The sequence below is a fragment of the Poecile atricapillus genome, chromosome W, assembly GCF_030490865.1.
Source record: "Poecile atricapillus isolate bPoeAtr1 chromosome W, bPoeAtr1.hap1, whole genome shotgun sequence".
Taxonomy (NCBI): domain Eukaryota; kingdom Metazoa; phylum Chordata; class Aves; order Passeriformes; family Paridae; genus Poecile; species Poecile atricapillus.
The window spans coordinates 6,217,600-6,234,235 of NC_081288.1; the positions used below are offsets into that span (position 1 = coordinate 6,217,600).

At 38.7% G+C, this 16,636-nt stretch overlaps 1 protein-coding gene across 8 annotated transcripts in view; it reads left to right on the forward strand.

The window, feature by feature from the left end:
* Positions 1 to 16,636, forward strand: part of LOC131591448 (CUGBP Elav-like family member 2) — a 370,880-nt gene that overhangs the window by 323,267 nt on the left and 30,977 nt on the right. For all 8 annotated transcript variants that reach the window (XM_058862167.1, XM_058862165.1, XM_058862164.1 and 5 more), the window contains 2 exons: positions 1,275 to 1,338; positions 11,852 to 11,986. In XM_058862167.1, the coding sequence (XP_058718150.1) occupies positions 1,275 to 1,338; positions 11,852 to 11,986 (199 nt within the window). The remainder of the gene's footprint in view (positions 1 to 1,274; positions 1,339 to 11,851; positions 11,987 to 16,636) is intronic.

The window sequence follows — 16,636 nt, forward strand, 5'->3', positions numbered from 1 at the left end:
GGGGATGAGAAGCTTAACATGACCTGTCAATGTGCACTTCCATCCCAGAAAGCCAAACGTGTCCTGGGCTGCATCCCCAGCACTGTGGGCAGCAGATCAAGGGGAGGGGGTTCTGTCCCACTGCTCTGCTCTGCTCTTGTGAGACTCCAGCTGAGGTGCTTCATCCAGCTCTGGAGCCCCCAGTACAGGAGAGACATAGACCTGTTAGAGCAAATCCAGAGGAGGCCACAAAGGTGATCAGAGGGCTGAAGCACTTCTGCTATGGAGAGAGAGCTGAAAGAGCTGGGGCTGTTCAGCCTGGAGAAACCTCTGGGACCTTAGAGTTTTCCATACCTGAAGGGGACCTCTAACAAAGCTAGAGAAGGCCTTTTTACAGGGGCATTTAGTGATGGGACAAGGGGTAATGATTTTAAACTGAGAGAGGGCAGGTTTAGATGAGATACTCAGAAGAAATTGCTTTCTGTGAGGGTGGTGAGAGAGTGGCATAAGTTATCCAGAGGCTGCCACAACCCTGGAAGTGTTCAAGGCCAAGCTGGATGTGGCTTTGACCAACCTGGTCTAGTGGAAGGTGTCCCTGCCTGTGACAGGGGGGTTGGAAGTGGAGGATCTTTAAGGTCCCTTCCAAACCAAACCAATCTATGATTCTATGAAATGGATGTGCCCATATATATGTATTGTGTATGTATAAATACATCATTTGCATGTATAAAATGCTTTGGTATAGTGATACAAACAGCAATTTACCCAGCAATTAAAAATATATATTAGTACTGAGGTTGGATAACTAATACTAAGATAGGCTAAATTGCTATATGTACAAATACCAGTCTAATGAATATCTCTGTGCTTGATTCATAAAGATAATAAAGAAGAAACTGAATTCACAGGGGTGGAGAAGAATGGACCATGATTGACAGAGATGAGTTATGGTAGCTACTAGACTACAGAGAGTTGTAATTAGTCACACTATGTTGGTTTAAATAGATTTAACACCTGGTTGTTAAAAAGAATAAATTGATTAATTGTTTTAAAGCAGCCATGTTATTGAGTTTCCCTTGTGTCTCTGTGTTTCTTAATAGAGATTAGACATTAATATGGATTTACAGCATTGACTCTAGGGATGTTCATTCCAACAGCAGACAGAAGCAAGAGACTATATAAATGTAAAGGAAAGCAGAAATATTCTAAATGTGAAATGATAGTTCATTTCACTTTTATCTTCATTTGTTACATTACTGTCAGATAGATTGCTGTGTTGTGTTGTTCATTTCCAGCTCCTGCAGCAAGCAACTTCCTCCAGTAACTTGGGTGCCTTCAGCGGCATTCAGCAAATGGCTGGTGAGTTAAAAACCCTTTCATTTTGCTCCTGCTATGTTTTGTATTCTTAAGCTATTGAATTCTGTACCTCTAATAATCACGTTGTCAGGGGGTGGGGGGCATGTTGTGTATTAAATGTGGCAGATGTATTGGCAGGGGACAGCTCATGGTTCAGCGTCAATAGAAACACTTTCACCCCTCTTTCAGAACTGAAATTAAACCCAGTGCTCCCAGGTTGTGCAAACAGTTTGTCTTGCATTAGTCACCTGCCATTTGGCCAAAGTAACCAATTGTAAATTGCAGGAGAGCTCTTAGTCCCTGCAGCCGTATCCTGCCCTATGAAAAGTGTCAGGAAAGCAGCAGCAGGATTACATTCTAATTTCCAGTGAGATTTCTGTGTCCTGAAAAATCAAATTAATGGCAGCCCTCAAACATTTTAATAATATGTGGTGAGGAAAAATGTTCTGACCTTTTTAATGAAACCCAAGATTACAGGCCTACCTTCAGTATGAATTTTCAGGCTCCTTTTATAATCACGGAAAATTAACTGGGTGCCTTTTTGACTTTGGAACCCTAGTTGGCAAAATTACACAACAGAGATTTTATGTAAAAGTATAATCTTCAGTCTGGAGGAAAAAAAGAAAGAAAGAAAAGGGGAAAAAGAATCAAAGTGTGAGCGGATTTGAAAGCCGGCTAGTTGGAGGGTTTCTTAGTAATGAGCTGTGTGCCAGTAGTAACTGATGTGTAGTGATTAGCAAAAGGTCATTCCCACTGTGTGACCTACCATGCTGATATCCTAACTTAACATGATGCTAGAGAAGGCAGCATGTGCAGTAAATCAGAGCACAGATGCACATTATGCCTGCCGTGAGGAACTGTTAAAAAGCTTTTTTTTTTCTCTCTTGTTACAGGGAAAAAAAAAAAAAAGAATCACAAAACCCCTAAATTGCTACATTAGTTTATTTTAATCATGAGCCCACTGAATCAATGAAATACAACATTACACTTGCTTCATCATCACAAAACAAGGGCTATAATATTCAGAAGTCTTTATGAGCACCATTTCTCATTCTTTTTTTAATCCTGGTACTTTGCTGCTTCTGGTTCTGCTTTGAATGAAGCCTGAAATACCTGAGCAAGTAATACATATACCACACTGTATAGCACACTGTATAGCTATACCCCACGGGTATTCTTTGCTCAATCATTATAATATGCCATTATTGCAGTGACATCAGAGAATAATGTGAACCTGCTGTCTGACAATATAAATTGGCCTGCAGATGACAATATCTCTGAATTATTCTCTCTTCCTCAGACCTGCTGGCAGTGCTTGCTGGTTCTATTATGTTACACTTGCAATCTAGCATTTTTTCCATCAAAACAATGTATCTTAATATGATAAACAGAACAGAGTGGTTCAGCAACAGTTTCATACTTGGCAGTTTGGAAGTGGTTTTGAGCTCAAAGATTGTGTTTTAATGTTTTCATATTTGGTTAGGTCTACAAAATGAAAGAATTGGGACACTGAGGAAAAATGGTGTGATATCCATTGCATTATGTGCACCTTAGAAGTTTTTGTTGCCTATTTCTCACTGTTAGTATAGATTCAGCTTTGTTTTCAAGAACTGTGTTGAAACTAAGGATTTTAGTCAAGTATTTCCAGGATGAGATTTCAATCCAGGATGTGATTTATTCTCTGAAATATGATCTTGAGACTAAGAGAAAGTCATCTTAAGAAATCATAGTGGCAGATCATTGTTACTCAAGGGATATACTTTTTTCAACTGCAAATTAGATTGCTAATGCACTCATCTATGGGATAATTTGATGACTGACTGCATCTCTTGGAAAAAAAAATGTATTTTACATCTTATATTCATGTTATCAAAACAGCTTGAAGTTTTCTCCTTTCCCCAAAACATGTGACTCTTAATTCTTTATGTTCAAGGTAAAAATAGTGATACTAAGTTCTTCTCCAAGATGCATTTCTACATGAAAGTGCCAAAGACTAAGCACTATTTCATTGTTAGAACTGAGAGTTCATGTCCTCTCCTTGGAAATCAGGCAGTACTATTTCATGCAGTGCATCTGGAATTAACAATTTGTATATTACATTTTGTGAAAGGAATAGAAAGTGCTTCTGTGTCTGCAGCAAGAGCTTGCATTTCCAGCTGAAGCTATCTTTGAATATTTGTGAAGGCCTGGAGTTTTTTAACTTAAGCTGTAAAGGTTCATTTCACAAAAAAAGAATCTAATATGTAATTCCATATTGCATATAGTATGCCTATTAATATAACATTTCAAAGTGAGGAATAAAATCCAGACACAATTGAGTGAGGTGCTAAAGAAGATCCGTCACTGCAGCTTTCAAGTTCTTTGAACTTTGTGTTTGAGGGGTGCAACTTTTATCCTTGAAGTCGATGGGTGTGCTTACCATGTAATTCAGACACTAAAACTTTGATCAAAAGCCACATGAGCCATTGAAATTCCACCCTTACTTCCATGTCAGGGCTCTAGAATCTCTTTTGTGCTTAAATCTTGATGAAGTCACGGTTTGCTACATTAGGACTTCTGATATAGCTACCCCCTTGTACGAAATTAGAGCCCTTTTGGATCTGCAAGTGTTTATTTGTACTGCTGAAGGTAGTGTTGCCTTTGTACAGAATAGAAGGGGCACAGCACACAGCCCACTGCACATGTGAAGAGTTTTTAGCTATGTTTAGTGATATTATTTCTTAAATCAAAGCAATTTTCTTTGCTAGCAGAGCAAAGACACTGCTCTTCAGTGTACAGTTCTAAATTCCCTTTCCCTGATACCACGCCTCAGACTGGTTAAAGCAGTTCTTATGTTGCAAAAGCAGTGGTTCTTTGATTTTGGTGAAGGGAGTGGGATTTTTAGGTGTTTGTGATTGACGAGTATTGGAGTTTGCTTGTTTGTTTGTAATACAGTCCAAAGAAAAATGTGGATTTTTCGCAAGAACTTTCTAATATGCAGACATTAAACACTCAGCAGCAGGTCTAAAAGTGAACACTGTTCTTGCTGTAGCAGCCAACTAACCCTGCTATATATTCATCATTGTGTAAAGTCCAAGCAAATCATGAAACTGGTTTAGTGAAAATTTGAGATCCTGAAATTTGAGAGACAAAAAGCTGTAGTTTGCCATTTAGCTTTCCAAGCTTTAAGGTTCCATGCTTAATTCTTCAGTTTGGTTTTATCTCATTCCTATTGAAAAACAAGATTTCATGAAATCATTCTACTTCATGAGTCATGCCAAAGAAAACAATGTAATATGTTGAGACTGGTAATTAAGTTGGGAGAGCTGGCAGTGGTGCCTTTGGTATTACAGTAATCCCCTGGTCTTGATTAGAGGCACTAATTCTACCTTGCCAAAGTTTGCTTCATTGTCCTGTATAAAACATGCAAGGACATGCATTCTTATGCATATATTTTGTAGTGAGCACTTCCTCACTTTTCCTCCCCTTCTCTGATATCTTCTAATGCTAATTTAAAGGCACTGTTTCCTCTCACATGCCTCTTCAGCCTCAGTGTCTAGCCTGCACTTTGTCTTTGGGGAAGGATAATAATGTAGATGAATTACATTATGTGATTTGATTGTCTTACTTTAAAAGACAATGTAAGCTACATTAAACACTAGCAACCTTTCAAGCAAACAAAAATTCCTCCTTCAAATACATACAAATTGCATGGGAAGCTTAGTTCAAAGGAGATTGATGTTGCTTGAATATTTGAATTGAATTTGGCTGGCACTGGAACAGGTCCTAAAAGCTGCAGTTATTTAAGCCAACCTGCATGTTTAAGAGCTGGGGAATTACTATACAGACAGTGTGAAAGGAGGTTTACTATTGCTAGGATGATTTTAGAAAATATTTCAATGTTTTCAATATTTAAACAATATACAGTCTAGGAAGATTTTCTATAGTCCATTAATGTCAAATGTTTTGACAGGAACAAATATTGGTTCATACAGCAATATTTCTGTATGTGTGGCCATTCACAACATGGAAAAAAGTACAGTACTCATAAAAGACACAAAGGGCTTCTCTTAATTTCATTGAATAGACAGTGTATTTTGCTTTCTGAAGTTATACAGGAGGAGAAGCCATGGGTTTTTCTTTGTCTTTCAGATCCCTAAGCCCTCTGCAGCTGGGACTTTTTATATTTTTCCAATGTATATATTTTTTCCAGTCCTGTCCAAGTTCTCTCACAGTTTGGTTGCATTTTGGGTTGAACTTCTGGCCCTTTCTGAGCCCTGCTCTATCCATTCCACCTTTCTTCCACTACTCAAGCCAGATTTCCTCCTGTTGCAGAGTCTGTAGGAGCAGATGGGTGAGAGAAAGTCTGCAAGGTTCTGCTTTCTGAATATTTTCCTCTAATTGTTGGATTGGCTCAGTGGATCTGGAGGGACCAGTTGGAAGCCAGGACCATCTGCACAAAAGCTCTATACTTTTGCATTGGCCAGAGGATCCTTTATATCCTCTGACTCTTGGATGGCTTCGTTCCAGCAAAACCATACAGAAGGAGGATTTCTCCTGCTATGACCTCTTTAGGGATATCTTATTAAAAGTAAAGGTCACCGAGAAACTGTTTGCAGCTCAAGGGAGATAGCTGTTTCTTAAAGATAACTACCAGTTTTGAAAATGTTGACCTCAGGGACCAAAAAACATTTCTCTTTTTTAACAATAATTCCATTGAAAGTCCTAGTTATTTTAACACATTAAATTAGTTTGGTTTTTTTGCTTTTTTTTTTTCCTTCTTTTAATAAATTAGACGACTCTGTTTAGCATTTTTGGAGAGACAGAATTTGCAGCGAGTGAGTCTGTTCATGTGTGTTCATAATCCACACATTTCTCCATCTCAGAAGAGGAGGTACCTTGAGAGGAAAAAGCAGTGCTCAACAGTTAGATGTGCTTATTCAGGTGGTAAAAGTGCACAACGTGCAATTTTGGCCAAGTCTGGGCAAAAGATCTTTAGTTCTGTGTGGGCTTTCCATAACCAGTAAATGGAGGGTGAGGGGCTTTTATTGCCTTGGCCCCTCTGTGGATGGAATTAATCCAGCTGAACCTCAGTAGTTTGGAAAGCAGGCATCCTATCTCCCTGCAATGTCAGTGAAGAGGGAGTCAGTCACTCCCAGGCAATGATTCTTCCTACCAAGGCTAGGGTTAATCTATTTTATGGGTATTAGGAAAATACTACATACATTAGGAATAAATTCTTCACTGAGGGTGGTGAGGCCCTGGCACAGGTTGCTCAGGGAGCTGTGAATACCCCATCCCTGGAAGTGTTCAAGTCCAGGTCAGACAGGTCTTGGAGCAACCTTTTCTGGTGAAAGACGTCCCTTGAAAGATGGGCTTTGGGCTTTGAGCAACCTGGACTAATGGAAGGTAGCCCTGCCCACAGCAGGGGGATTGGAACTAGATGGTCTTTATGGTCCCTTCCAACCCAAATGTTCTGTGAGTCAATGGTTCTATGATTCTCTTAGGATCAGATGATTTCATTACCCCTCTCTCTTGTCTGACAGCAAGATCCTAAGTGAATAACTTTTTTTTTTTGGACAAAGTTAGATCAGATGAATCTTCCCACTAGGAATGAAGAAGTTTCAATTGACAAAAGCACCCTTCTTGTCAGGATGTGTTTAAAGCATGTATAACCTGAAAATGGGCTGAAATCCTACATACATCAACAAATGGCTCAAAGGGCGTTGGAATTAGATGATCTTTAAGATCCCTTCCAACTTAAACCATTCTGTGATTCTGTGAACCTGCAGTCAGATTTAACCACATACTCTTAAAATGCAGGGCAGAATCAACAGTGGACTTAAAAGTTGTTTTAAGGGCTTTGCTCAATCAAACAGTAGGTGGTCAGGGTACCTCAAGCACTTTTCAGATAAGCAGCTTTTCTAAAAGTAGCCACAGAATTTATATGGTTTGATAGAGGTGGCACTTAGATCTCCTGTCTATTCTAATTCTTAGAATAATGCTGGAATAGCCTCACCCTCCACACTTAATACACATTTTACCATCAGCATCCAAAATGGCTGATGTCAGTGTTAGCAAATAGTTGCTTTTTAGCCTGGAGATGATAAATTTTACCTTAATCCACATTTTTCAAGCTGCAGCCAGGATTTAATTCAGATGGATTAAATCCTAATAATTGAGAAGGATAAAAGTTCCAAAGCAAAAGATGTCAAGTCAGTGGGAACTGCTTATGAGCGATCAGATTTGGTTCTGATAATCACCACTGACTTTGAAACTCTCCATGCATACAGTGCCAATGAATGTAGCTGGTGCCTTCCTTTTTTAGGAATTTGTGCAGTAAGCAAATCTCAGCTATTTTCTAATATGATTTTATTATGGTTTTAGAAACCCAAGAGCTGATGAGGCCTAAGAAGTCTTTAGGAACGGCTTGTGACTCCGTTCCCTCCTCTACAAATACCCAATAATTCCAAATTTACAGTTATCACAGGAGAAAAGCTGCAGTGACTGAAACGAGGCAAATTACTTCATTGTATGAAAGTTTGTGTCAGAGGCAGCACAAGAAGTTGTAAAATGTAAATCTCGTGTTCTCAAATTTCCCTGTGTTTTCACAGAACTGCATCTGTGACTGTGCAGCACTACAAAAATTTCCTGTGAATGTGCTAATAGGCCTTATGAGAATGTTCTATCACCATCCATCTGTCACTTTTTAACAGGCCTGATTGGCAAGCACTTGTAACAACTGACATCTGTTCTCGCTTATTGATATGTAGATTTATGGTAATTGCTGTGAACAATAAGACACAAAATTACCTAAGGTGAACATTAAATTAAATTTTCATGCCCCTATCCTTATAAATAATTTTTTTTTAAATCTTAAGTTTCAAGCAAGGCATACTGTGCATCTGTTTTGTACATAATTTAATTGTTTTTTTAATCTGCCAAATAACAAAATGAAAGTTGAATTTCCTTGCAATCTTGAATATTTGCCAAGCTGATAGCACATTGGTAAATACATGTTATTAAAAATGGAATCAAACTGTATTGTGAATCTGGGTTTTTTAATCATTTCCCTTTAATTCCCAACATTGTCTCCATCATGAAGATCAAGAGTTATTCCTTACCCAGAAGGGGTTTTTTTTCCTCTACAGAAGGATATTCATTTTTCATGTGCAGCTCTGCCTATGAGGCTGTTCCTCAGAGTTAAGCAATTTGCATTTCTTCAGAGAGGTGCATTTGCTGAGTGAGCAGCACTTTCAAATAAAATCCATCTACTCATTTGCTGTCCAGCTCTGTTGCGGGATTTGGGACTGTTTTGAAAAAACTGTAGGATGTGAAATGTGTGAAGAGTGTGTGTGAAAGGGGAGAATATGAGAGAGCAGATTCATCCTGCAGAACTGTACCTTAGCTGAGATTCAACTGAACCAAAAATCCCCATTTGAAAGCAAAGTACTTTTGGGGTCTGGGACTTGAGAGCATTTGGTTTCCCTCCTCCAAGTTTGTCCAAGCAAGTGGGATGTTGACACTCCTGACAAGTTGATGGGAGAAACCAATAAAGAGGGAGCATAGATGGTAAAATGCCTGGGGAACATGAAACAGTGATGACAGGACTTTTCAGATGTTTGAGCAGACAGAGGGTCCTGAAGAGAATGCATATTAAGTGATAAAACTGTTGACAAAATGGGCTCTAGAGCATGCTGGGTGACAATGTGTGCCATGAGTTCTTGCTGACGCTCACATTTGAGAGCTCAGTTCTGTGGGGGTCTTTGCTGTCCTTCTCTTACTCAGGTGTGACAACAGCCAGTAGGTTTTGCTCCTGCAGACACCCAGGCTGACACCCTATAACATCTGCAGGCTGTTTTGTGGCTGGTGTCTTACAGTCACCACTACAGTAAAACAAATTGGGTGGGGAGACAACTTCACCACCAAGCTCTTGTTCATTCATCTTCTTTGGGCATTGAAACTCATTTGCCAAATTGATGGGTTCCTCCTGAGCTTATACAGAAAATGTCCCACTATTAAAAAAAAAGTTTTTGTGGAATGAGGCAATGATGGTATTTGTTTTGCATCCACAGAGGTGCAAGGGTGATTCATGAGTGCAGAGAGTGCAGTTGTTTGCTCTGCTGCCTGTTAACCTTGTCTGGTCTAGGCTGTCCTAGAACCATTCTGTATTCATCACAATTATTTAATCCTACCATGCATACCATTTAAAAGTCCAAAGAAACCCTTGCACAGAAGAAATACAAGCTGGTTATAACTGAGCCTTTTGATGAATAACTAAACAGTGGGTGATAGAAAGCCATTCCTCTAGAGGAGGAGCAACCCACTGCTTTCCCAAATCCTTGTTACAGAATGGCATGAAAATATGGCCTCAGTGAAGATCAGCAATGTTTGCTGGATATTCTTTGCTGAATTACTTATTCTCCTTATGAAATAGGAAGGTAAATTATAATTAAGGACCAATATCAGTCCAGGATGAAAATGAATTCCGTATCTCATTTTGAGGGTTACTGACTGCTTTATTCGCAAAGATTTGGGTCCCAGCTTAAGTCTTTTACATCCCCAAAATCTTGTTTGAAGTAATCTGCAGTCTTACTATCAAAGCAAGATAATTCTTCAGTGGGGAAAAAAAATATTTACACCCAAGGCAAGCCAGTAAGTCAGACAAGTAATTTAAAAAAATAAAACCGTGTTGTTTGCATACCTGAATCTCTATCTGAACTGTGAATTGCAAAATAGTTTGGATTAGTAATGTTTGAGAAAAGCCTTTTCTTTTAAGATGGTCTTTAGCCTCCAAAAGAAACCTCAAAGAGCTTTCTTGGTCACGTAACTTCTCCAAGTGTCTTGTTCCAGTTCCAGACTAGGAATTGGTGTATCTCAGATCAACTAAAATCTTAACTCCCACCATTGCAAATGTCACATTTTCAAAAACACTGACATCTGAACTGAATTTGGACTTGACTGAGACACCCATATTAGAACCTCAATTAAATTAGGTGCTCACCTGAGGCACCTGAGGAACATGCTGTATTTAAATTTGGGCTTTATTCACAAATAGATGCTTATATCAAGGTTCATTTCACAGTCCCTTATGCTGTGACAGTAAGAATCCCTCCTTATGGAGATTATTGATTGTACTAACCTGAGTCTACAATACCTGTGTTTGAAAATAAAAACTCTCCACTATTGCAGGACTTCTGAACTCCTAGAAAGTACCTCTCCTTCATTGCCTTTTTTTTCTTCTCAAACATACTTACCAAGTATTATATTTAAACTCTCTTTTTTTCATTTTCTCCAAGTTGTTGTTAAGCTCCCCTGTTTGAGTTGCAAAGTGTGCACGGAGAAGTAACATCTCTTGTAGGCAAACTAACATTCAGAAAGAATCAGACAAGTTTCTAGACATTCAAACTCTTCTTTGAGTTCCCCAATACTCATGCAGTCTTCCCAGCTCTATCACTAGGTGTAGGAGAGGTATTACTCTTCCTAGTACAAGTGTACTTGTATTATCAGGACTACAAGAACATAATAAAACTCTTTTAGTCTTTTGGGGTTTTGCACTTTGTAAACTCTATTGGGGACTCAAGCTATCACAGAGCTCCTTCATATGTTCAAACCCAAAGGATGATCTCTTGCTACCATCCAAACCATGTCTTTATCTAGTCCGAGGTAAAAGGTGTTTGCTTTTGAATTCCTCTGGTAAAACCAACTCCTGTCCCTCCTATTTAAGCAAATATATGTCATTGGCTGTTGCTTAATCATCTTTTCTTTATCATTTCACAAAAGTTCTCTTTATTTTTTGTCCTCTTTTGCTTGCCATCTAAATGAAATTTAAATGCCTCTTTCTTTAAGGTTCTCTCTAAAATAAAGGTGCATCTCCCCCACATCTTTTAAAGTAATTAAGAGACGGATTGACTCAGTAGACTTGGCATCATAGTCCAGAGCTTGCTGCCTGAAAATCCCTCTGTGATGGCTCTGTGGTCAGGCTGATGCTAATTTGATGTACTTTGTTCATATATGTTTTTAGAAATGAACCATCAAAAGGAAATTGAGCACAATTATTGGCTACTACGCAGCGTAACCTTAGTAGTTATGTTCAGAGGAGACATGGGAAACAAATTTTATTCATCCCAATTATACAACCATGTCCTGAATGTGTTTTAAATGCTAGCTATCTTCTTTACATCCCCCATTGTGTCAGGAAATAATATTGTGCCTGGGCTTCATGCAGAGTTTAAATGACTTTTAATTCTACGCTTCCCTTAGAAGAAGCACAAAACCAGGTTTAATTTTCCTGAAGTATAGGCTTGTGTCTTTGGTGCATTCTCTCAACTCCAAGGAAGAGAGATGAGAAACACTCTTCAGAAACTTTAAGAGGTGGTTTGAGATTATAGATGTCTTGGGAACGAAAAGAATCAAGTTTATTGGCAAGGTACACCCCAAGCTCCATCATCATTGAAAATAGCACTTTTTGATGATTATGATGATGATGATGATGATTATTACCTGTTTTAATTAACCCTATTGCTTTTCCACATAGGCATGAACGCTTTACAATTACAGAATTTGGCAACTTTAGCAGCCGCAGCAGCCGCCGCCCAGACCTCAGCTACCACCACCAATGCAAATCCTCTCTCCACAACGACTGGTGCTCTGGGAGCCCTCACAAGTCCTGGTAAGAGCAAAGTGCCTGCTTCCAACACACAAACATGGGAGCCGAGGGGAAGGTGGTAGTTAAAATGCTGATTCCATGTTGTGTCATAAGTTCCGTGTTCATTTAAATTGTGAAGAACCTTTAATAGCTGAATACGTTCTTGTTGCTGTTTTTTTCAAGCAAATAACTGCTTTTTCAAGTGGTCCAATGTGGACATGTTCACCTTTCAGTTTCATTTCAGGGGCCATTAAAGCCGAAAAGACTAATCTTAAAAAAGTCTGCTTGAAAATTACAATTGCATGAGGAATTTAAGATAAAATTAACTTTTCACAAAGAATTCAGAACATGACCAAATTCTTCCCTTCCTTTTCAAAGGAAAATCAGCTGAGGTGGTTCTTTTTAAACCCCAAGATACTTATCTTTGATTCCCATCACATGCACATATTGCCTTCACCCTTTATGAATTTTGGTGAAGTCCTTTTTTTTTCACTTCTCTTGCTGGATCTCAGTTGAGCTTTCTTCTGGTCCTGAGTACAGAGTTACAGAAGTGATATCAGATGCACAAGGAATACACAGCCAGATTCTGACTTCATTACACTAAGCAGAAGTCAGATTTATGGGGGCAAAAGGGACAGGATAAGAGGTGGAAATGCCTCCATGACCACCATGTAGAGTTCTAGCCATGCATGTCTGCTGTCTGCAAAAACCCTAGAGAGAAGCTGGGGCAAATTCAGACTTAGGTAACACTTCAGGATCTCCAGAATCCACAGAGAGAGATGCTGATTCAGTGTAGTTACTCTGGGTTTACAGTAATGTAGCTGAGTAGAGAAGCCGGCCAGTTATTGTTACATAAAGGCTGCAGGGCGTAATTATTTGCATCATGAAGTGTGTTTATTGCTGTTCTAAAAAACATTCATATTATTTTAGGCACCACTAAAGAACATTTGTGTTTAATCTTGTTTAAGTGTGTATTTATCCCCCATGAAAAAGTAATTCATGGCAGACTGTTTGAGCTCATCAGTAAGGAAAACAGTCTTCACTGCACAATAGAACTGGGACTGAGTGTGGTGCTGGGTGTTAGTGCTACCCAGGGCTCCCAATATATTTCAGTTTTATTGGTACTTTGGGACAGAGGTTAAATGAAAAGAAGCTTGGCTAGCACTAAGTTTGTGCAGAATTTTCCTGTTTCTGGCATGAGCCTCATCTTGACATAAAAGTAATATTTATTAGCAACGTCGCTGAAAGCAGGTTGGGTGAAAATAATTTTGGCTTGCTGATGTGTTTTTTTAAAATTTGAGTAATCTATTCCCTCTCTCCCAGTGTCAGTGTTTCCATGTTACACCTGTCTGAATGGCCCCCATTTACAGAAGCAGCAATGTTACATTTCATGCATGCTGTGTGGTATCTCTGCAGTTTAGCTGATAAATGTTTGAGCAGCCCTGTCCTCCCAAGACACACACTACGTATCTTGACCCATACCGACAAGAGTTCCCAGGGCAACTCCATGCACTGCACTGTGGTGCAGATGGGCTGGAAATTAACTCCTTTTTTCTTTGCTGCTCTGCAGCACAGTGGCACCAGAATGTTCCCGTCATGCACTTTGTTTTGCCATGTACACACAGAACTTGGCTTCAGCCTTAAGGTCCACATTTCTCTCTTTCCCTCTCCAATACAGTCTTCTTATCCTGCCTGTCTGACTTGCTGTTCCCTTTTAACCTGATCTTGTGGCTCCTTGAGTACCTGGGAGATTTTATCTGATGTTCTGGTCTGCAGAGGACCATGGTAGACGGGTGCTTCCATTGGGCTGAGCAGATATATCTTTGGGGTAACTAGAGCTTCCTATTGCTCAGGGTGGTATTACAGAGCAGATACCAAGGTATTTTACCAACTGGTTAATAATTTTGGCTAGCACATTGAACTTGTGATTGATTTAAAAAAAAAATCTGGACATTTAGCCTTTCAAATAGTGTCTTCAGAATGCCAGGTGCCTTTGAAAGTCATTTGGTGCTACATGTACACATGTATTTCTAATATTAGACAGCTTGAAAAATCTCAAATAGGTCTACTGACCTATTTATGTTGCACAACCAACCTAAAATCAAGCCTTGTTAAAATGTTCTTTAGTTTAACCTTGCTTATCTGGTTTCACATTCTCCACCCTATTATGTATTTTGTAGACCTGAATAATATCTTCAGTGATTCTTCTCTGCTCCATGGAAAATGAATTTAGTTTGATAAAGCTTTTCATAGTAGCTCAAAGTGTTTCCACTAAAACTTGAACTATGTTGGCAGAAAAAATTTAAATTTTCTGTGTGAATGTTTGGAGGCCTTAAGGGTATTTTTTTGGTCTAGTTTTCCTTTAATAAAACACTTCAGTTTGTTGTGTTTCATAAGTGTAAATTATTTTGTCTGATTTCAAAGCCTGCACTAAAGCCAGGAAGAAATGTTTGCATCTCTCCAGATAATGCATTAAATTAATATTTCTTAGTTGAAAAAATAGCCCACATTTGGGGCAGTGCAAAGGTAGATGCTTAAATTAATCCTTTCCTTGATGTTGTTGAAGGTGAAATATTGCTCAGAATGGAGATGGGCATAAGTGTGAATTTCCAGTATGCCTTGAACCATGGCAGCCACATAAATCATATCCATGTTTCTAGCCAGATATATCTCCCCTGAATCAATCTTTGACCAAGAGTTCTTGTCTGCCCTTTGTAAACACGTGTCATAAGAACCCCAGAAGATGGTTGTTTCCATTAAAATTTGGCTTGAAGCTTAATTTTACATAGATAAGATTTAGCAACCATGAGTGCACCATGCTAGTACAGAGGAGATAGTGGTCAGGCCAACTTCAGTGCGTTGGCAACACAGAAAAACAGGCCAGGGGGTGAGGAGCCAGAGGAACATCTGATATTTGAGGATTTCCAAACAAAGTCCAGTGATCTTTCTCCCACACATTCTGACTAAATAGCTTTGACTGCAAGAGAGTCCAAGGACACTCATTCTCCTCCATGTGCTAAATACTTTCTCTTAAGCTTGAAAAAGTATTCATTCAGAAAGAACAGAGACAATACAATCCCCCAAACTATTAATTTTTTTATAATTGTAAATTTATAATTTCAATTTTGCATGCCCATGGAAGTGTCTCCCTACAGCATTGTTAGAAATGATTTTTTAAAAGCCTTTGCTTAAAAAAACATGAAAGATTAAGCTTTCATTTTAGTAAAAATCCCCTCAGGCAATAAATAGGTTCTTTTGTCTCTTGGCCCTGGAAAAAAATTAAAATGGTTTAAATTGCCTATGGTTAAAGTAACTGTTTCTTGCAATTATCAGATGGTAGTGAATAAAAATTAAAATGAAATCATGAAAGACTAAAAACCAGGTAAAGGCATATTATGTCTTTCATGAGTTTCTCATGGGTCTTTTGAAGACTCATTTAATCATCTTTCTTGTCTTTTATTTTGATATGATAATTGTTTCCTTTATTTACTTTAATCGCCTCTATTTAGTTAATTAATTCTTCACTTTATTTTCATTTCACTTGCTTAGGATACTTCTTCTGTTTTAAAGACAGGTACCAGAACTATTTCATACTGTTTTAAAGGCAGGTACCTGTAGTATTTCATAACACAAGGATTTGGGGTAGCTTTTACCTGACTCCAGGTTTGTTTTATCCAGTTTGTCTCACATCCCTTTGTGTGGGGAACTGGAAGTTTCCACTTATTGTTTTCTGGGAAGGGATTTTGGAGGGACTACCTCAACTGTAGGTATCCACGCTGTAAATATCCCAATCTGGGCAGGATAAATCCCACCTGAGTGTAAGGAACCTTATTCTCTCCTCCAGAAACTGTCCTTGACACATCCTGTAAATGGATCATGGAGCACAGAGCTCACAGGGAGGCGGCTGTTCCAGAGCCTACAGAGATGCAGGGGTCATGCAGTGGGTGGTGGGAATGCCAGGAGGTGGATGTGAAGGAGGGACATATAAGCTCAGAATCAAAATATCTGTCTCTAACAGTGTCTGGCATTTAATTTCCCTGAACACTAATTTTCCCAAGGGTAATAATGTGTATTCTGACTGTCTCAGTTGGTACAAGGCTAACACAGCACTGTAAAATGTGGATTACTCAGAGCAGGTTGGTGAAAGCCGTGTCCAGTCAAGGTCTGAGTGTCTCCAAGGATGAAGATTCCACATCCTCTGTGAGATCATTTCAATTTTGTTTCTTCAAATTCACACAGAAATGTTTGTTTCAGTAACCAGTGGGAAAGCCCTACTGTGTGTAGATGAGGAGATGAAACATCTAATTATATATCCAAATTTATCTGCATGAACATACACAATATAATTTCTGAGCTGTGGGGAGATAGAATTGCTAAACTAGAAGCTAATTCAGTTTCAAACTTAGGAGCCTTCATTTTCCATGACATTTTCATGATTATTTGATTCTCTAAACTATTATTTATTTACACAGTTGAAGTAGCTATTCATGCTTCAGTAAAAAACTCTTTAGGTTTATCTGCTGTATAAACCTAAGAGGAAATATTTGGGAAAAAAATACTGATAAGGGAGAAAGTGAGACTTTTTTTCCTTTAATGATCTCTTAAAATCCAGCACAGCTTTTGTCATATTATATCAGTATTCAGCCATTAACTCTTGCACTGAAAAAAAAAATT